Source organism: Oryx dammah, unplaced genomic scaffold (assembly GCF_014754425.2).
Source record: "Oryx dammah isolate SB20612 unplaced genomic scaffold, SCBI_Odam_1.1 HiC_scaffold_2, whole genome shotgun sequence".
NCBI classification, from domain to species: Eukaryota; Metazoa; Chordata; class Mammalia; order Artiodactyla; family Bovidae; genus Oryx; species Oryx dammah.
The window spans coordinates 191,510,842-191,530,117 of NW_024070186.1; the positions used below are offsets into that span (position 1 = coordinate 191,510,842).

The 19,276-nt window shown below is 62.5% G+C and overlaps 1 protein-coding gene across 2 annotated transcripts; it reads right to left on the bottom strand.

Annotated features, from left to right (window-relative positions):
* Nucleotides 1-346: 346 nt before the first annotated feature.
* Nucleotides 347-12,280, bottom strand: SH2B2 (SH2B adaptor protein 2). Of its 2 annotated transcripts, none has more exons than XM_040261776.1 (8): nucleotides 11,512-12,280; nucleotides 8,088-8,189; nucleotides 6,487-6,578; nucleotides 5,128-5,219; nucleotides 4,855-5,016; nucleotides 3,839-4,047; nucleotides 1,604-1,775; nucleotides 347-873 (listed from the first exon to the last, which is right to left on the bottom strand). In XM_040261776.1, exons 1-8 carry the CDS (start codon nucleotides 12,217-12,219, stop codon nucleotides 527-529), a joined length of 1,884 nt encoding a protein of 627 aa, XP_040117710.1. In that variant the 5' UTR covers nucleotides 12,220-12,280; the 3' UTR covers nucleotides 347-526. The 2 variants fall into 2 exon arrangements, with proteins under 2 accessions (XP_040117710.1, XP_040117699.1); XM_040261765.1 differs by having other exon boundaries at nucleotides 3,839-4,044; nucleotides 4,855-5,019; nucleotides 11,512-12,279.
* Nucleotides 12,281-19,276: the final 6,996 nt, after the last annotated feature.

Sequence of the window (19,276 nt, forward strand, 5' to 3'; positions counted from 1 at the left end):
ACCCGGCCCCTCTCCCCGGCCTCACTGTGTCACTCCTCATCTTCCCTTTGCCCTCCCCACCTCCCATTCTTACCCCCAAAGCTCAACTCCACCTCTGGCCCAGCTCTGCCAAAGCTCCTTCCCCAATCCTTGAGGGCTTCTTGGGCCCAGCGCTTTCTTTCTGCACCTCCTTTCAGGTACTGCCGCCGCTGGTCTCCTGGCCTCACTCGCCCAATGGTGAGGCTGGGACCCCTGAGACACAGCTGGGTGGAGGACGCTCCCCAGGGAGCCGGTGTGCGGCGCCCCCCTTCTCCCCGCCAGGCCCGGGAGGAGCGGGGGCCCGGGCAAGGACGACAGGAGAGCCAGGTGCAGTCCCTAAAACAGGCTCTTTAATAACATTATGTCTTCACTGAAGAGCTTCGCTTTTCCCACCCGGCGCCGGGCGGGGCGGGGGGCCGGCAGGGTCCGGCTTTGGACGCCCGTGGGCCATCGCCCGTGGCCGGGGGCGGGCCCGGTGGCCCCAGGGCCTTGGCGCCGGCGCGCCCGCCTAGTAGAAGGAGTACTGGTTCTCCACGGCGCGAGTGTGGCCCCGGGCGCCCTCGCCCGGCCCGGCCTCGGGGGGCTCTTCAGCTCCCCCGCCTGCCGCCTCCAGCAGGCGCTCGGCGCTGTTGCTGCGGCTGCGGGCGCTCAGCGGGCCCTCGGCGGGGGGGCGGGGGGCGCCGGGCACTGACGCGGCCGAAGACGACGAGGCGGACGAGGACGAGGCGCCGCCGGCCTCCGAGGGAGAGGCGGGCGGGCAGGCAGCCGCGGCGAGGCTGGAGAAGTAGTGCTGGCCGGCCGGCTCGCTCCAGCAGGCGGGCGGCGGGGGCACGGCACTGGGCGAGGGCCCCGGGTCTGCAACGGGAGACCGCGGGCGTCAGGGCCGAGCCCGGGTCCTTCCTCCTTCCACGCCGCCCCCACCCCCCAGCAGCGTGCAGGCAGGGGCCAGCGCCCCAGGAACGGGTGACCTAGCATCACACAGGGAGGCTCAGACCCCAAATCCCACGCCCCTAGTTCCAGCCCACCTCCTAGAGAAAGTCCTGAGTATAGGCGGCTGTGGCTCAGACGATAAAGAACGAGACACGGGTTCGATCCCTGGGTCGGGAGGATCCCCTAGAGGAGGGCATGGCAACCCCACTCCAGTATTCTCGCCTGGAGTATCCCATGGACAGAGGAGCCTGGAGGCTTCAGTCCACGGGGTCACAAAGAGTCGGACACTACTGACACTTTCCATTTTTCGTAGGTGTGGCGGACATGCCAACGCGCAACCCGCGTGCCCGGGACCTTCACTCACCCATCCCAGGCTGCCTTCCTCACCAGCTCGGCGCTCGGCCCCACCCGTGCGGGATCTAAGGGACTCCACCCACTTCCGGGATGCCCGCGGGCGCCCCCTTCCGCCCGCCAGGAATTTACTCCGGACAAGGATCGGCTGGGGGCTCTCTCTTTCTCGCCCATCCGGCTGGTCCAGGTGGTTTACAACAGGTACCAGACCTGGTTGGCGCTCATCCCCCGGGGGCCAGCAGGGTGACGCCCTCCCCCACTGCCCACCCGTCTGTCTGCGCGGGCCGGGTTAGGGGCGTCTTACCGGGTGGGGGGCCCTGGGCCCGCACATAGCTGCGTAGGGTGATGTCGGCAGAGCCCCCGGACTCCAGCGGGATGGGGTGGGTGTGGAAATGGCGGAGCATGTCGAGCACAGACTGGAACCACAGGTGCTGCACGTGGCACTGCCCGTGGCCGTTCAAGGACAGGCGCAGGTGCTGTGGGCAGATGGCCGGGGTCAGTGGGGGGGAGGGGTGTCCTGGACCCGCCCCCTGACTGGCAAGTGCCTTGGAAGGTCAAGGGGAGGGCCAGGTCTCACAGGGGTCATATGGGGCGGTGTCAGAGAGAGGGCCTCTCACCCGGGAGCCCCGTCTCGGGATGGGGAGGGTCACGCCGGTGGCGGGGACGGGCATGAGGGCCACGGAGCCGGGCGAGGGCTGGAGGGGGAATGCATTCGTCCCTATCCCGAGAGCACCAGAATCAGGGCCTTCAAGCACCCCGTCCATCCCTAGTCTCCAGAGGCCCTAGAAGGTAGAGATGCAGTGTTTTGTTTGTATTAACTGCTCAGTTGTGTCTGACTCTTTGTGACCCATGGACTGTAGCTGGGAGGCTTCTCTGTCCATGGGATTCTCCAGGCAAAATGCTCGAGTAGGGTAGCCATTCCCTTCTCCAGAGGATCTTCCCGACCTAGCGATGGAACCTGGGTCTCCTGCATTACAAGAGGATTCTTTACTGTCTGGGCCATCAAGGAAGCCTAGAGATTCCGTGTTAGAGATGGGGAAACTGAGGCACAGGGCGGGAGGGACTCACCCACAGCCACTGGCATAGAGCTAAGAAGAGGACTCATGTTGGGGTGACTCTCCCAGCCCAGCTAGGGGTCTGCTGGCCGTCCCTGCCCAGCTAAGGTCCAGGCTGGAAGCAACCCCAGACTGATTTGGGGGGGCGTGGCCACAGGTGCCACTCATCCAAGCTGTCGAGGGAATGGGAGGAGCCCGAGGAACTGGGCCCACCTGGGCCAGGCACTGCAGGGAGAGGCGGGGCGCCCAGGCCTGTGGTCTTGAGTGGTAGGTGAGCCACAGGGCCCTGACTTCAGTCCTTTTTGCTCTGTATGTATCCCACACAGGGAAGAGTGGCTGTCCCTGGGGTGTGTGTGGCAAGAAGGGGGGGTGACAGGAGGGTTTCAGGGTGTGCCTGCGCTGAGGAGCTAGCCTGGGCATCTACGAACAGGAGAGAAGCCCTGGCAGGGAAGGAAGTGTTCCACGGTGGGGCCAACGCTGCCCAGGGAGCCAGGAGTGCGGGGGCGGGGCTCTGAGCCTGGCCAGCCCAAGGCTTGGGATGTTGGCCCAGTGCAGGCCCGGAGTGGGAGTCCTGGGGTGCCCCCTCCTCTGGCGGGGACTGACGGGAACCCGTGTCCTGGGAGGAGCCAGGGCTGGGTCTGTTTCCTTATGGAAACTTGAGGAGAGGGGGTTGAGGTTCCTGCCCACTCTAACCATCCCCGCCCCACAACAGTCACTGGACTTTCTGTCCTGTCTTGCTTTCCGCCTTAGGTATTATTAGCACACAGGGCCCTTCCTCGAGAGCCCGGCATCTGGGCTTGGCCCCGCCCCGTCTGACCCACCCTTTCACTTGTCTTTACCTCAAGGATTCCCCATCCATCGCCAAGGTCCTTTCCTACTTGGGCTGGTGGGGTCAGGAGCCTCCCGGTGCCCTCTGCCCCGCAAAGCCCTCTTGCCCAGCTCCTCCTTCCTGGTTCTCTGGGGCCCACTGTGTGGTTCCCTCCCACACCCCCCGGCCTGATCTGAGCACAGGCCTGGCCTGGATCGGCGCCCAGGAGGGCTGGTGAACTGGGCTGAGCAGAGAAGAAGAGGGGCTGTGTGGGGTGGGGGGGCGCTGGTTGACCCCAGCCCCTGTACCCAGGTGGCTCCAGGTGGAGACCCTCAGAAGCCCCAGTACTACGTGATCCCCAATGCTCAGGGTCAAAGCCAGACCCTCAGAAGGGCCCAGCCTCCTGTGGGTTCAGCCACAGGCAGGACCCCATCGGCTTGTGGAGACACCACGGCTGGGGCAGCCTGCAGCCCCTCAGGGAGATGCAAGAGGGAGGCGGGTGCTCAGAGCACAGGCAGGAGCAGGCCTGGCCCGTGGGAAGCCATGCCGCCCCCACACCCACGGAGCCTACTGCCTGGCAGGGGTGCAGCCTCGGGGCTGCCCCCACCCCCACCACCAACCCCGGGCTGGAGTCTTCCCCTGTCTGCGCCCCCCCAGCACCCCTTCACCAACTTGCCTTGGCCTTGCCCTGGAAGTTGAAGGTCAGCACATACTCCCCGGGCCGGGTCTCACTCTGGCGGATCACGAAGAGGCCATGGTTCCGGGGCCCACCCGCCAGCACCAGCTGAGCTGCCTTGACCCGTGACAGCGTCCCGTGGAACCAGGGGTAGTCGGAGAGCTCCAGCTCAGCCTCGGCCTGGGCCTCTGGCTCTGCTGCCTCCTCTGCTGCAGAGGCGGGGCAGAGTGAGGGGTGTGGGGACGGAGGGGCCACAGGAAGGAGAACAGGGATGGGTCATCTTGATCAGCTTGTTGGGTTTTTGCAGGAAGATGCTCTTTGAATAACTGAGAACAAGGCAGGGAGCGGACCCGGCCCACTAAATGTATGAGGTAAACCGAGGCACAGAGACGAGAAAATGATAGCCTAAAAGAGGGTAGATTTAAACTGACAAGTCTGGTTTAGCAAATAGCTTAATGATGAGAATGTATCAAATGAGGGAACGGGAGGCTCTTGTCTCATTAATAGCGACGGGCCAATGGTTTCTGTTCTCACTCAAGAAATATTAAACGTCCTTGCACTTCATGAACCAGCAATGAAAGTCCTCAATAGCCCCAGCTGGTGCAGACTTCAGGCTATCTGCTTGTATGTATAACATCAGAAGATGCTTATTTCACAATCACCGAGCAGTTTTCTCTGGAAAAAATTGGTGGGGTTGCTTAATTTCCTGGGGTCACTCTCTTAAGTCAGCAACAAACTTGGGAACAAATCAAGTGTCTTTGTCCCCATCCCCCTGGTTCTGACCCCTGGTACCCCTTTCCGTGAGCATTTTCTAGAAACCGGGGCCCATGGGAGGGGTCAGGCTCCCAGCCGGGCCTGCAAAAGCCAAAACTACCGAATTGCTGTGCAAAGGACCCAGGGGGATGAAAGGTCACAGCTTCGGAGGCTCAGGAAGGGCTTGCGAGGGGCCTGTGGGTGCCTGTGGGCTGGGCGGGGGCCCCGGGAGGGGGGCAGGAAGAGGGAGGGCCCCACTGCACCTGTGTTGTTGCTGCCGCTGCCGCCGCCACCTGGGGACTCCAGGGTCTCCAGGAAGGTCTCCAGCGGGACGTGGACCAGGGATTCACCGACGGCCTCTCGAGCGCGGCTGTGTGGGGCTGTCACCACGGCTGCCGTTGTCTCTGGGGGCCGGGGCAGGTCCACTGCTGGAGAAGTGGCAGGTGGGAAACATGCATGTCTGTCTGGCCACCCTGGAGCGACCTCAGTCTCCAGCCCTGCCCTCCACTGCTCCAGCCAGCTCTGTGCCCACCTACCCTCCGTCAGGAGCTCACAGCTGCAGGAGGCCACGCGGCTGGCCAGACAGCCTCCCCGGGCACAGGACGGCTCCGCGTCTTCCTCGCTGTCCCTGCGAAGGCAAGAAAGCCCAACCGTGTCCGGCCGTGGGACTCGGACCCCGACCGCGGTCTGCTCACGGAGCCAGGCAGAGGCTTACTGTCCCGCGGCCAGCATCTGCTGTCTGGCTCGCCTGGGTCCCTCTGCCTCCGTGTTCCTGCGATCACACCCTGAGCTTGCTCAGTGGCCACCACGTGAGTGACCGGGCCATATGGACAGGTCTCCAGGTGCATGCAGCCATCCCTGAGGTCACACGACCCCTACCCGCTAACCCCCAAGAGGGGCTGGCCTCCTCTGAGGATCCCACAGAGGACCTCCTCTAGGGGCGGGGCCTGGAGTGAGCGGGGCCTGCCGGCCCCTCCCCTCCCCCGGGCCTTTGTCTCCCCATCTGTGGCGGCTCTGAAACACCCGCAAAGTGAGGTTCACCTTCACGGGGGCGAGGCAAAGAGTGTGCGGAGCAGATGGCTTGGAGGGTGGTAGGGGAGGGATTAGAACCACTTCGGGGATGGAGGGGCGCCTAGGAGGCTCTCAGGACTTTAATTGTGCTTCCTTAAATGAAGCTGTTAATTAGAAAGCAGCAGCCCCTCCCCCGGGCTTGGCTCACCCCATTAGCCAGAGGAGCCGCTGCCAGTGCCCTGCCCGCCCCTCCCAGTCCTGGGCTGGGGAACCTCTCCCGGTTGGCGCAGCCGGCCTCTCTGCTGTCCTTCTGCCCCCCGGTTTATTACTAGCCATGGCTCCCCGCTGCCCAGACCTACCCGCTTTCCCGGTTGTCGCTGAAGGCCCGGCCTCATTAGCTCTAACTCCAGCCAGCCGAGGGCGCTGACATTCCCCGCGAGTCCCAGGCCCTCGCGCTCCTCCACTGCTCTCCTCCGCCCCCAGCCCCCTCTGCCTGGCTCAGGCACCCCTTTCTTTAAGCCTCAGAGAAAGGGCCCCTCTACCAGTACAGCTTCTCTGAACCCCAGGACCGGATCAGGGGGACTCCCCCCATCACTACCCATCTATCTCCTCATGGTTTCAGCCTCTCCTGGGAGTGAGACCAAGATGATTCAACTGCCCTCCAGGCCCTGGGACCCTGAACCTACAGAGCCTGCTGGGAGTGGGGGGGGTGTGGGGACAGGGAGGGTCCTGGCCAGCACCCACCTGGATTGGACTGCCTTGAGAAGGGCCCATTTCTCAAGCTCAGCTCCTGCCCTCACCAGCAAGCTGCTCCCCATGAAGGCTCCACCCAGGGCACAGCCCCGCTAGGCCCCCACCCCATTTGCCCATCCCAGGGGCCTCACCCGGGGTCTACGCAGCCCTGGATGTCAGCCACCCACGAGTGCTTCTGCAGGGAGTCGATGGTCTCCAGGATGTACTCTGCTCCATTCTCCACCTGGGGAGGGGGGCGTTGAGGCCAGAGGTTCATTCCGCTCCCAGGGGGAGCTCCCTGGTCTGAGCAGCTGGGGAGACAGGGGGGTCCCCAGCGGAGGGCAGCCCACTCGGGCAGCAGCCCCTCCCCCCTGGGCCCACCGCAGGGGATCATGGGGATGACTGAGGTCATCCTCAAGCCCTGCCGATGCAGCCCGCAAGGAGGCCGTGCTGGTTAAGGGCTGGGGTGGGGGTGGGAGAAGGGCATCACAACCCTCAGTCTGTGGGGGGCCAGCGGGCCCAGCCCTGAGTGGTGGGGCTCACCCGCCTTTGCACCTGGAACTCTGCCTCTGCGGCCATGCCCCAGGGATAAGCAGCCTCCAGAAGGGAAGTGAGGAGGAGAAAGCCCGACCCAGAGGGTGATCAGGCACACACAGTCTGATGAACTCTTCCCAACAGCCCCAGGAGAGAGAGGTGGCACTTTCCCATTGTACAGATGGGAAGACTGAGGTTCAGAGAAGTCCGATAACTGGCTCAGTCACACGAGCGCTCAGTGGCAGCGCTGGGAACTGAACAGCCCTGGCCTCTGAGTTTCTTTTTTAGTAAAGAGCAGTGGGATTCCCATCCCATCAGAGCTCACCCTGCTCTGAACTGATGGGGAAACTGAGGCCCAGAGCGGGCCCGGCAGGTGGTTGCCGTGGCCTCAGGACTCCTGAACCTACTGAGATACAGAGGTCGCCCGGCTGTCAGGAGTAAGGCCAGCAGATGAGAGAGCCAGGCAGGGAGGGGCCATGTCCTCAGCCCCTAGACTGGGTGACTCAGGGTCTGGGGTTGGCAAATGGTTGTTAAACGAATAAAGGAGTTCATGATGAAACAAACAGGGCCGAGTAAAAACAGAAACCCAACTGGGCCCCTGGAGAGGAGGCGGGGCAGCAGGGGGTGGCGCCCCTCCATGCAGCTTTGGGAGGGGGGGTGGAACCAGGCCCACAAACACCCTCTGATTCTCCAATGAGGCTCGGGACCACAGCCCTGGCAGCCCAGAGCCGTGTCCTCAGCAACCCGAGCAGGCCACCCTGGCGAAGCGGGGCCTGGGAAAAGGACGGGCAGCCCCCAGACTCACTGGGTTGCCTCCCTGGCCACCCTCAGGGCCTTTGTGCCCGTGGTGGGGCCAGGCAGCTCCCACACTCCAGTGCTGGTGACCGGCATTTGCATAACTGCTGCAGGCTGGCTACCAGTTCCTGCCTGTGGGGTGGGTGCGGGTGGCGGGACTCCAGTGGGGGAAGGGGCGAGAGGGAGGAAGTGAAACTCAGGGCCTCCCCCAGCCCGGGAGGAAGTGGGAATGGAGACCCGCATGGTGGACGACACCTGGGCCACTTGTCTCTGGAGCTCGGGCCAGGATTCACGTCCTAGCTTGGCATCTGTGGAGGGCCCTGGGACCCCCACCCCCAAATCTGGGATTCCCTGCCCCCACCCTGCTGCTGGCCCTTCACCCTCACCCCCACGAGGGGTCTTCAGGGCCAGGGGTGGGGCTCACCTTGAGCACGAATGTGTTGTCCTTCTCTGGCATCTCCAGGGGCATGGTGGTACGGACCTCGATGATGGCCGACAGGGGGATGCTGACTTTGGGCCTGGAGGCCTGATGAAGGGCGGTGAGACAGTGGCCCCAGGGCCTCCTGAAGTCCTCTCTCCCCTCCCCCGCACTCAGAGGTCAGAGCCGCCTCCAGCTTAGGATGCCAGGCAGCCCTGGGGTGGAGGTGTCCCAATCCCCATTTCACAGATAGGTAAGTTGAGGGCATTCCTGGGACCTGGAGGGACCTCCTCACATAGTCACACAGCAAGTCAGGGACAGAGCTAGAATGGACATGGGTCTTCCACCTCCAAGCTCTGAGGAGGGGGCGAGCTCTGCCCCGGCCACCCTTCTGCCCAGCACACCCACCAGATCTGTGGTTTTTACATTTTTCACCTTGACCTACAGTAAGAAATACATTTGACATGGTGACCCAGTACACACACCTAGGTAAAAATATCTCTGAAACACACGTTTCACCGGATAATATTTACTCTGACTGTGTGTGATGGAGTGTGACATTTTCTATTCTATTCTAGTTCATTAAAAAAAAAAAAAAAATGCTGTCTCCTCCTTCAGATTAGATTTACCACAGTACAGGGTTGGAGACCCTGACGTGGAACGGGATTCCTAGAATCGGGCAGGGCCGTGTCTCCAGGTGGAAGAAAAGAGGCCAGTGTGGGATTTGACCGAGGTGAGCTGGCAGGACTCTCTGGGAGGGCCGCTCTGTGATTGGCCCCCACTCTGCCCCTGGCCCCCACTCTGCCCCTGAGCTCCTGGCCCTGGCCGGAAGGCCCCCGGGGCTGGCTTGAGACTGAGATTCCTGGCAGAGCTTGAGCCCTGGGACAGGGACTTTCTTAGGAGGAAAGGGAAGGGCCCCACGTTGGGTGGGCAGGCGGGTGGGGGTTCCTGGCAGCATTGGCTGCCATCCATTGGGCGTCGGGCTGGGCTTGGGGTGGTGACTGCGGGCTCGCTGACCACGGCAGGCTCTTATGCCAGCCAGCTGGGTGGGGCCCGTGGTCCTGGAGCGGGTGGAACAGACAGGTCCACAGAGAAGAGCCGGACGGGGCTCCCGCTGGCCAGAGGCGGTGCACCCTCTGCCTGGCCTTGGAGGCCCGTCTGCCTCTCCCTTTGCTCCGGCTCACTGTTCCCACTTGCATGGTTAGAACTATCAGCCTGTTTCATGCCCCAAGTGAAACTGTTAACTGCTCAGTCATGTCTGACTCTTTGCGACCCCATGGACTGTAGCCCACCAGGCTCCTCCATCCACGGGACTTCCCAGGCAAGAATATTGGAGTGGGTTGCCATTTCCTTCTCCACTGATAACCCCAGGCCTTGGCTTATGCAGCCTGAGTCTCCAGCAATGCCTGTCCTGGGGCCCTGTCCACTGGTCAACACTTCTGCAGCCTGGGCTTCTACTCCTCCAGGCCCCCCCAGCATCCTGCACTAACTCCATTGAGGTTGACCCTCCAGCCCAGCAAATAACAGCTTCTTGGTGGTTCCCCGATGGCAGGGGGCCAGCATCGTTGCTTCCTGGAGCCTGGCCTAGGGCTATGAGGGGACCTGGGGTCCAGGAGACTTTTCCTGCAGGGCGGGTGAGGGGGCTGGAGGTCTGACACAGGGGGCCGTATGAAAGGGCACTCTGAGGGTCCCGGAAACAGTCCCTGAGCCTGCAGACCCCAAGCCCCCATCAGCTCCAAGGGTGCAGCTAGGCCTCAGGGGCGAGAGGAGGAAGAGCTCTGGACAGTGGGTGGGTGAACAGGACTCAAAGGCGGGAGGAGTGTCAGCCGGGGCTTCCCGTGGAGTGCATACATCCTAGATCAAACTCATCTGGGAAATGGGATCTGACCCCTCGCCAGGCCTGTTCCCCCTTCCCACGAAGTCGCTCCTGAATTTGCAAACATTTGCATGAAAAACGGAGGGTCTGAGGACAGATCAGGGGGTAGGAACCCACTGGCCTTTCTCAGAGGTTGGGAAGGTGATTGCTCAGAGGTTGGGGAAGGTGAATGCTCAGAGGTTGAGAAAGTGGCCCCCCAGTAACCCCGCCCTCTGCCAGCGGTAAGCGGTGGGCTCAGGAGGGGCTTACGCAGGGGGCACCAGCTGTTACATCCCCTCCCTCGAGGGCAGCTATTTTCAGCCAGGCAGCTGTGGCTGCCACTCAACGCGCAGAGGCGCTCAAGCCCTGCCCTGTGGGTGACCCTGGGCAAGTCCCATTCTGCTTCCCACCCTCACTGGACCTCAGTCTCCCTATCTATGAGCAGTGGCGTTGGGCTTAGTGGTCTGTGATTCTCTCAGGGACCTACAGGTGGGGCCTGGGCAGGCAGAAAGCCCTTGGGAAGTCTTGGGGGGGGGGGGTCCTGGGACTTGGGGAGAGCACTTTAGAGAGCTAGTGTGTCCCCCTAGGAAATCACCTCTCCTATGGCTCACGGGCCCCAGACCTTGGGGAGCCCACCCCATCCACCTCCAAGGGGAGAGGCAAGGAGGAGTACAGACAGACAGGGAGGTGGGGAAGGAGGCGAGGCTCAGGGTGACTAAAGACACTGGGGACAGGGTGGGAGCAGAGGCTGGTGGGGGCCCTGGGCGGTTCTCAGGGCTGCTGCACCAGCACAGGCTCCGGCCTCCCAGCTCCTTCCGGTCCCAGGACCACCGGGGTGATGGGTATAATTAGCTCAGCTCTGTGACTCTGGGCCGGCCACACCCCTCCCTGAGTTCCTGTTTTCTCTTCTGTGACCTGGGACCACTGACGCCCACCTTGCTGGGCTCCTGGGAGGATGACAGCTCTCAGGAAGCGGGGACTATTGTTAGTTATTCTCTCCTTCCAAATGAGGCAGGTTTGCCCCCACTTCCCCCCGCCTGCCCCAGGAGACCCAAAGCTACCACTAGAGCTTTGATGGTGACCCCCAGGAGGGGAGGGTGTGGTGCACTCAGGTGAGCAAGATGCTGCTAAGGGCAAGAAACAGCTTTTGAAACCTGGGCCAGAGGGAGTCACCTGGGCCGCGGCTGGGCTGGAGCCTGGCCGCCAGACAGATGTCTACTGAGCCTGACTGCAGACCTCCAGCAGGCGAGCGTGCCAATAACTCTTTGCCTGCCTCTCTGGGGAGGCTCCAGCCACCCAGCGGTTCCAGGTGAGGAAGACAGAGTCCAGGCAGCTAGGCTCTCCAGTATCCCCCCACCTCCCAGAACAGTAAGAACCTCTTCTGTAGCCAGAGGGTCTTTCTGACCCCTCGAAGGCTTGAAGGATGCTTGAGGGATGACTTGTGGGGCGGTGGGCCGGCACTCCAGGCTCCTGACCCGGAATACTCCATTTTGCCGACCAGCTAAGACCGAGGGATGCTGGAAGCCTGGTCCTCCACGATCTCCTCTCCCAGGGCAAAGGGGGTGGGCAACTCACCTTGGGCGGCACGAAGAACTCCAGGCGGAAGCGCTCGCCCGCCACCGCCCTGCGCAGGAGCAGGCGACACTTCTGCCACTGGGCGGCGCCCCCGGGGCCCGAGGCCGAGTCGTCGGCCACCATGAAGCGCAGCGCGCCCTCGCGCTGGATGTCCACCAGCTCCACCTTGGCTGCCAGCGTCCGCGACAGCCGCAGGCGCCGCATCCACTTGTCGCGCGGCTCGGCCGGGGGCTCGGCGGCGCGCGGGGCGGCGTCGGGCTCGGGGGAGGCGCGCCGGTGCCACATGTCGCGCACGCCGTCCACCACGCACAGGCTCATGTTGCGCAGCGAGAAGCCCTTGCGGACGCGGGCCTTGGCCGCCGACACGTCCTCCGAGCTCCGCGAGTGGCCGTAGGGCGCGGCCTTGAGAGCCGGGGCCCCCGCGGGCCCGGGCTCCATGGCGTCCGCGGGCTCGGCCGCCCCTCGCGGCGGCGCCGGCCCGGCCACCAGCACGCGGCGCACCTCCTCGCTGAACACGTCCAGGAAGTTGGCGGCGAAGTGGCGGGAGAAGGAGGCGCCGGCGTCAGGCGTGTCGTAGGCTGGGTTGTCCCGCAGGAAGCGGCAGAACTTGTGCGCGAAGTCCACGGCGGCCGCCTGCGCGTGCAGCTCGCAGAACTGCCGCCAGTCCGGGACCGGCACCGGGACCGGGACCGGGGCGGCACCATTCATGGCTCCCGTCCCATCGCAGCCCCCGGAGGCTGCGGGTGAGAGCAGCCGGTGAGTCAACTCCCCACCCCTGGATCGGAGCGCCCACCCGCTCCTGCTTCCCCGGGACTGTGTGCAGCCGCCTTTCTCGGCAGCGCCAGTGTGTGAGGACAACCGGGGAGGTGGGACATGTGTCTGCAGGAGGAAGGGGGACCCTGCCCCACTCCATTCACTCTCTCTTCAAACAGCAGTCTCAGGGAACCCCAAAGTCATTCTTGGGTCTGGCGCAGGAGGCCGGGATGACAGGTACTTTCAAGGGGGTCCCTAATGAGCCTCCAGTGACCCTTGGGTCACTGAAGTTCGGAGGACAGGAAAAAGTCATGCGCAATCCTCTTGGCTCTACCCTTGAAACTTGCTAAGAAAACCACTGCTCCTCCACTCACTACCATCCAGGCCGCTGTCCCGGGCAACCTCTTCTCCACCAGCAGGACTTTAGCAGCGTCTTCACGGCCCTCCCTCCACCCCCCGCCTCTGGAAATTGATCTTATCCCCCATAGCCTGTTCTCCACCCGGAAACCCAGTCGTCATTTCTAAAACGAAAGACAGATCAGGCCCTCCCCTGCTCAGAACCCTGCAATGGCTCCCGCTCCACTCAGAGAAAAAGCCACTGGCCACCCACCCCTCCTGGGACCTGCCTCCATCTGACTCCCACAACTCTACCTGTTGCCCTCTGCTCAGATCCCACCCAAGTCCCACCCCAGGGCCTCTGCACTTGCGATTTTCTCTTGAATGTGCCTGGAATGTCCTTTCCCTCACACTGCCTCATGTCCTCCAGGTTTCTGCTCAGATACCATCTTGCCCAATAGCCTTCCTTGACCACCACTCTACTGAGAACAAGAAGGTTTCAGGACTTCCCTGGTGGTCCATGGTTAAGACCTCATACTCCCTCTGCAGGAAGTGTGGCCTGGACCCCTGGTCAGGGGACTAGGGCCCTGTGTGCTTACTTTTTGGCACAGTGTGTATCCCCATCTCATACTGTTTATCCATTTGCTGGGTTGTGTTGTCTCCCAGGCACCCCACCCCATCCCACCCTGCACCACACCCTGCCCTGAAAATGCCCCCTCCACAAGGCAGCAGTCTTGACATCTTCTAAGTGGCTGTGTCCCCAGTGTTGGGCAGGTGGCAGGCACTCAGTAAACACTGGATGGATGAATGGATGAGTGTGTTCAACACACCAGGCATGTCACAAGCCCTCACACCGGGCCAGAGAACACACAGCTTGTTAGTGACAAGTCTGGGATTCGCACACCGACTCACAGACTTCGAGGGTCATCTCCCAGTGTGGATCCAGTATGACTAGCTTTTCATACTGGCCTGGAAGGTGCTGCCTCTTCATACTTCTTACCATTATGGTGGACTGACTACCTTCTCTAATTGTTCCCTCCAGTGTGTGTGTGTGTGTGTGTGTGTGCGCACATGTGCACTCAGTTGTATCTGCCTCTTACAACCCCACGGACTGTAGCCAGCTCTGTCCATTGGATTTCCCAGGCCAGAATACTGGAGTGGGTAGCCGTTCCCTCCTCTAGGGGATCTTCCCAACCCAGGGATCGAACTTGGGTCTCCTTCATTGCGGGCAGATTCTTTACCATCTGAGCCCCCAGGGAAGCCCTGTTTCCTCCTGAACCCCGTGCAATCAGACCTCCTTGAAGAGGCCCGAATCTGGGAATCCCAGCTTCCACCTCCTGTCCCCAGGCCCCTCCACCCTTCCTCACTCGGGATTGCCAGACTGCATGGTGCGTGACTGGTCATCAGGGGGCCCTGCCTCCTCATCCCCTGAGTGGCACCCCCTCCTGGGGGCATAGGCCATTCATTCTGTTTATGCATCTCCCCCCTGCAACAGGCCAGGGTGAAAATTACTGGAGAAAAAGTGGGGCAATGTGGACCTGCCCTGCCTTGGGGAGCCCCTGTCTGGGGGCTGGTGGGTGTAAGGGGAACCGAGACGGAGGGGTCATGCCCTCACCTGCCTTCCCCAGGATCCCCATGATTCCCGGCCTGGCCCTTCCCTCACAGCTCCTGGGAGCACCATCTCATCTGTCCTCTGGGATCCAAGCTATGTAATTAAACGCCGGGTAAAAATAGCTCCCCCACTTCTGTGAGATCATCCGCGGGGCCTCTGGGCCACAGGGCACCGGGGGATTCCCTCTTCACCTGGGGGGCAACCTCGGCCTTCGACCTGCACTCAGTAACCACAGCACAGTCCTGGGGGAGGCAACAAGCCTCGTGAGGAGGCCACTGAGTCCAGAGAACAGTTTTCCAAACCAGCAAGTCGCTCAGAGACTCCCAGGCCAGCATCCAGGGGTAGAGTGGCAGGGAGTTGAGAGGGCTCCCTGCCAGCAAAGAGGACCAAGAGTGATCTCCCTGCAGGCATGAGCAGTAACCTGAGGGAGACTTTTCAGGACATAGGGGAGGGGCTCGGGGAGAAGTGGGGCTGAGGGACCCATGAGCTTGGTTCACGCTGGGCCTTTCCCCTGCCCTGCCCTTCCTCCCTTCTCATCAGGCTAACTCCCACTCAGCCCTCAAGAATGAATTCAGGGGGCCACTTCCTCCAGGAAGCCTTCCCTGACCTCCCCAGCCCAGGCTGAGCTCCCACAGTCCCCTCCTGTGTGTCCAGCTAGCGAGGTGCTAAGGGCAGTGTCCCAGGCGTCTGTGTCTGCCTGTCTCCCATCTACCACAGGCACTCCTGGGGGCAGAAGGTGGGCCTGAGTCTTATGCCAGGAGTGAGGGTGGGGCAGGAACTCACCTGCCACCATCACCAGGGCCTTGCCCGACCAGCGGCAAGCGGGCCTTTCCGGGGGTGGGATGGGGACACGGGGCCCTGAGGCTAAGCATGGGAAGTCCGGCCCTGGGCTCCGATCCCATCCATTGACCCAGCAAGGAAGCACTCCCTGCAGGGTGCATCGATATTTCTGTTCCGCTGCGACCACCAAGGAGGGTCAGACCAGGTGAGAGAGCAGCCTGGGAGGGGCTCATCCCTTAGCCGGCAGCAGGTGAGGCCCCCCCCCCACCTGCTCATGGGGCGGGGGTAAGGGTGGGGGTGGGGTGGAAGCCGGTCCCACTGTGAGCTCAGGCATCAATCCCCGTCCCCCCACCCCCTTCCAGCTGGCCCAGAGTCCTCTTAGCAAGGAGACAGGCAAGTGCAGGGACAGGAGCCGCGGGAGAGGCTCTGGAGATGCGGAGGGGGCCCAGTTAGGCCTCACTGGAGGCAGGGGCGGGACTCAGAGAGGAGTCTGCCAAGGGCAGGGGGCAATGGCCGTGCCCTGGGCAGGGACTGGCCTGGGAAGCACTGACGCTGGCCCTGCCTTGCCCTCCCTCGCTCCCCGCCCCAACCACTTGCTGGCGGCTCAGGAGCTGGTGGGCCCGATGCCCGGACCAGCAGCCCTTGATGTCCCCTGGGTCCAGCCGGGGCTACGCAGAAGTGACAGGGGTGGTACAGCCAGGGGTAAAAGCCACGGGCAGTGGGCCAGCAGGGAGCCCTGGCGCTAGTTACAGGCATGGCTTCCTGTGAAAGGGAGGCTGCAAGCCACAAGGAAGAGGGCTCAGTGCCAGCAGGGATACTGGAGCTCTGTCCCCAACTGCCTGGGGGCCCAGAACGGGCAGAGACCAATTGCCGCGACTCTGCTCAACTGGGCTCCAGGCCTGATGTCTTTGCTCTCTGGGTGAGGGCTGCTGACCTCACCTCCAACCTCTGGGCCTGTTTCCTCACTTTAAGAGTGAGGATGAGGAATACGTTAACCAGAAAAAAAAGAGGAAAAAAAAAAAAGAGCGAGGATGAGGGACTTCCCTGGCACCTTAGTGGTTAAGAATCTGCCTTCCAACACAGGGGATGCGGGTTCGATCCCTGGTCGGGGAACTAAGATCCCATATGCTGCTGGGTTTCCCTGATGGCTCAGAGGTAAAGAATCCACCAGCAATGCAGGTTCGATCCCTGGGTCGTGAAGATCCCCTGGAGGAGAGCATGGCAACCCACTCGAGTATTCTTGCCTGGAGAATCCCATGGACAGAGGAGCCTGGCAGGCTGCAGTCCATGGGGTCGCAGAGAATCGGACATGACTGAGCAGCTGAGCACTCAGGCATGCTACCGGGCAACTAAACCCATGTGCCCCGAGAGAGCCCCACGTGCCCCGAGAGAGCCTCACACGCCCAGAGAGAGCCACACACGCCACGAGAGCCCCACATGCCACAACTAGAACCCGACGCAGTCAAATAAATACTAAAAAAACTGAGCCTGAGGGATTGCCCTTCACTGGAAGGACAGCGCAGGAGGTGGTCTCTGCAGAGTTCCGAGCCATGTGTCCCTGTGGGCAGGGCTGGGGCTCCCCTCACCTCTGGGTGGAGCCAGGAGGTGGTCTCCAGGGACTCTCCAGGGTGACTCCGAATCAGTCATTCCGGAGGGGACCACAGGCCCAGGGGTGCGAAAAGCAGAGCTTCAAGGGGAGGGGACCCCGGAGGTCCCAGAAGCAGGGTGGGCGCCATCGCCGGCCCCCACGGTCTGGGCTGGTGGGGAGGGTTCATGGGCTGAAGCCAGCGGGCCCAGGGCTGCCCCTGCTCCAGCAGCTCCACAGGAATTCCCTCCTCCGCCCCTGCCTGCGTGGCTCTCCAGCCAGCTGGACCTTCTGCCTCACTCGGCTGACTGTTCAAATTCTGCCCCTTCTCTGGGCTGTGTAAAAACCCCCTCCTGTTCCAGGAAGCCTTCCTGGACACTAGCCCTTCCACCCTGAGCTCTTACGGTCCCCTTGGTTCTCCGTCTTGCTTCCATGAGCAGGGTCCACCCTCTCCCCTTTTCTGGCCCCAGGGAGCCAGAAGAAACTTGCCCGGTCAGCTTGGGACAGCCACGGGCTGGGCAGTGGGAGATCTGGGCTGCGTCTCCGGCCAGGCCCTGTGTCTCCCAAGCACTTGGCTCCCCATCCATAAAGTGGCGTGCAGGAGCAGTGGCCTCCAGGGGCCCCTGACTGTCACGGCCCTTGACCCTGAAGCCCAGGGTCCCACAGTCCCTGCAGGGGTGGGACCAGGGACAGGCAGGAGGTTGTCGCACCTTCATGGGCTTCTATGAGGACTGGGATGGAGACCAAGGGAGTCCCACCCGACCTGGTCTGGGCATCAGGCGGTGGCCCCCACCCCCCCAGGGGCCCTGTGTGGGCAGACCACCTTCCCCAATCCACCCCCCTGGGTTTTTTTTTCCAGGCCCAGCCAGGCTGTCTGGCCTCTCCTCCTGGAAAAAATGTTTCTGTTCCCATCATGTCAAGGCCGGAGGGCGATGGAATGGAGGGCTTCAGGGAGGCAGGGCAGGGCAGGGGTGTGCAGGGAGGGGAAGCCTAATCGTGTCCCTGCCTGGTGCCTTTCCAAGCCGTGGACTCTACTCACCCCTCTGCCAAGAACCCAAACGGGAGAATTCCCCAACCCCCACCCTGGTTAGATGCCGGGGAGAGGGGGCGGCTGGCCTTCCGGTGGTAAAAATAGCGCTGACAATTGGAAAAGGAAAAAAAAAAAAAAAAAGAAAGAAAGCCAGCCGTCAGCCCCCCTGTGGCACGCAGTTCCGGACCCCTTGGCCAGGTCATTCCTTAAAATATTAATGAGGCGGCCCAGCCACCCCGCTAATGGGCTAATGGGCCGGCGACCAATCGATCGACCCCGTGGTGGGCGGTGGCCTGGAGGGCGGGGAGGCACCAGCAGGGCCCAGAGCCACACTTGTGGGGGAGGGGGTGTTCCTGGGAGCCCCAGCTGGAGCTGGCCTCCCTACTGCCCGAGACCCCCCGAGGAAGAGACAGCAGCCCTGCAGAGCAAACCAGCCACCCAGCACCCAGCAAGGCTGCCTCCTGGGTGCGGGGCAGGGCCTGAGTGGCACCCTTCCTCTGTGCTCTGTTCTGGGCTGGGCAGTGCCCGCCCCGCCCCCTGCTGTGAACCATGCACAGTGGGGAAACCGAGGCCTCCTCCTGGGCCCCCCCACACACAAGAAGAGGAGATAGGGTCTCCCTTGGGTGCTCCCAGCCTTCCAGAAAGCCGGCCCCAACCATGCTCACTGGTGTCCTGTCCTCTGGGCATCTCCGGACCTGGCCCAGCCCAGCTGACTGTGCACTTTACCACCAAGGCTCCTTCCAGCTGCCTTTGTGGCCTCCTGGGACCATATCCCCCACCCCCCTGTCTGCACCCCATCCCCTGCAGCACAGACAACTTTCGAGCTCTCAGAAGGTGCCCCACAGGGCATGCTCTGAACCAAGGCCTCCTGCAAGAGGGAGGTGCGGCTGAAAGTCCCAGACCTTCCCTACCCAGAATACCTGTGCTGACCCGTGACCCTGGCAGGAAGCAGAAGTGGGCATGATTTCTGGTCTTAATGCTCTTGACTGGGCAGGGACTTTGCTGCAGAGTGTGGGGAGGAGGCTGCTCTGATTAGTGACAGGCAGGGACAGGTATGGATTAAGAGCCCTCTTAATACTCTACCAGTATGTGTGTGGGGGTGGGGAGGGGGGGAGCAGCACGGGACTCAGGTGGTCCTGGCTTTTACGAGCATCAGTTTCCATAGCTGTAAAGTGGGACTGGTCTTGCTCGCCCATGCAGACCTGCCTGCTCCTGGTCCAAGGCTGGTGCCGAGGAGCGTCTCGGGGAGGTGGCTGTTAAAAGCCCTGTGCCGTCACACCTGCCACACAACTCCCAGCCTTTGCCACCATGGGACCAGGGAAGCCCTTCCGCTGAGCCCCCAGGATGTCACGGATGCCCCTGACCTTGACAAGCAATGCTGGCTCTGGGACCTGCAGACCCCCGGTCCTAGGGGGCCCCCAGAGCTGCAGCCGACAGCTGCTCACATCACAGGGGCCCCGTGGCTGGGGCATCTCCCCTCCTCCACATCTGACCGTTTGACACGTGGGACAGTGGAGTGGTTAAAAGCCTGAGATCTGGAGCCAGGCTGGCTGGGTTTGAATCCTAGTTCCTCCGCTTCTGCGCTGTGTGACTCAGCCTCCGGGGGACCTCAGTTTCCTCATCCGTCAAATCAGTGGGTAAAACAGCACTGACCTCAAAGGGCTGTCAT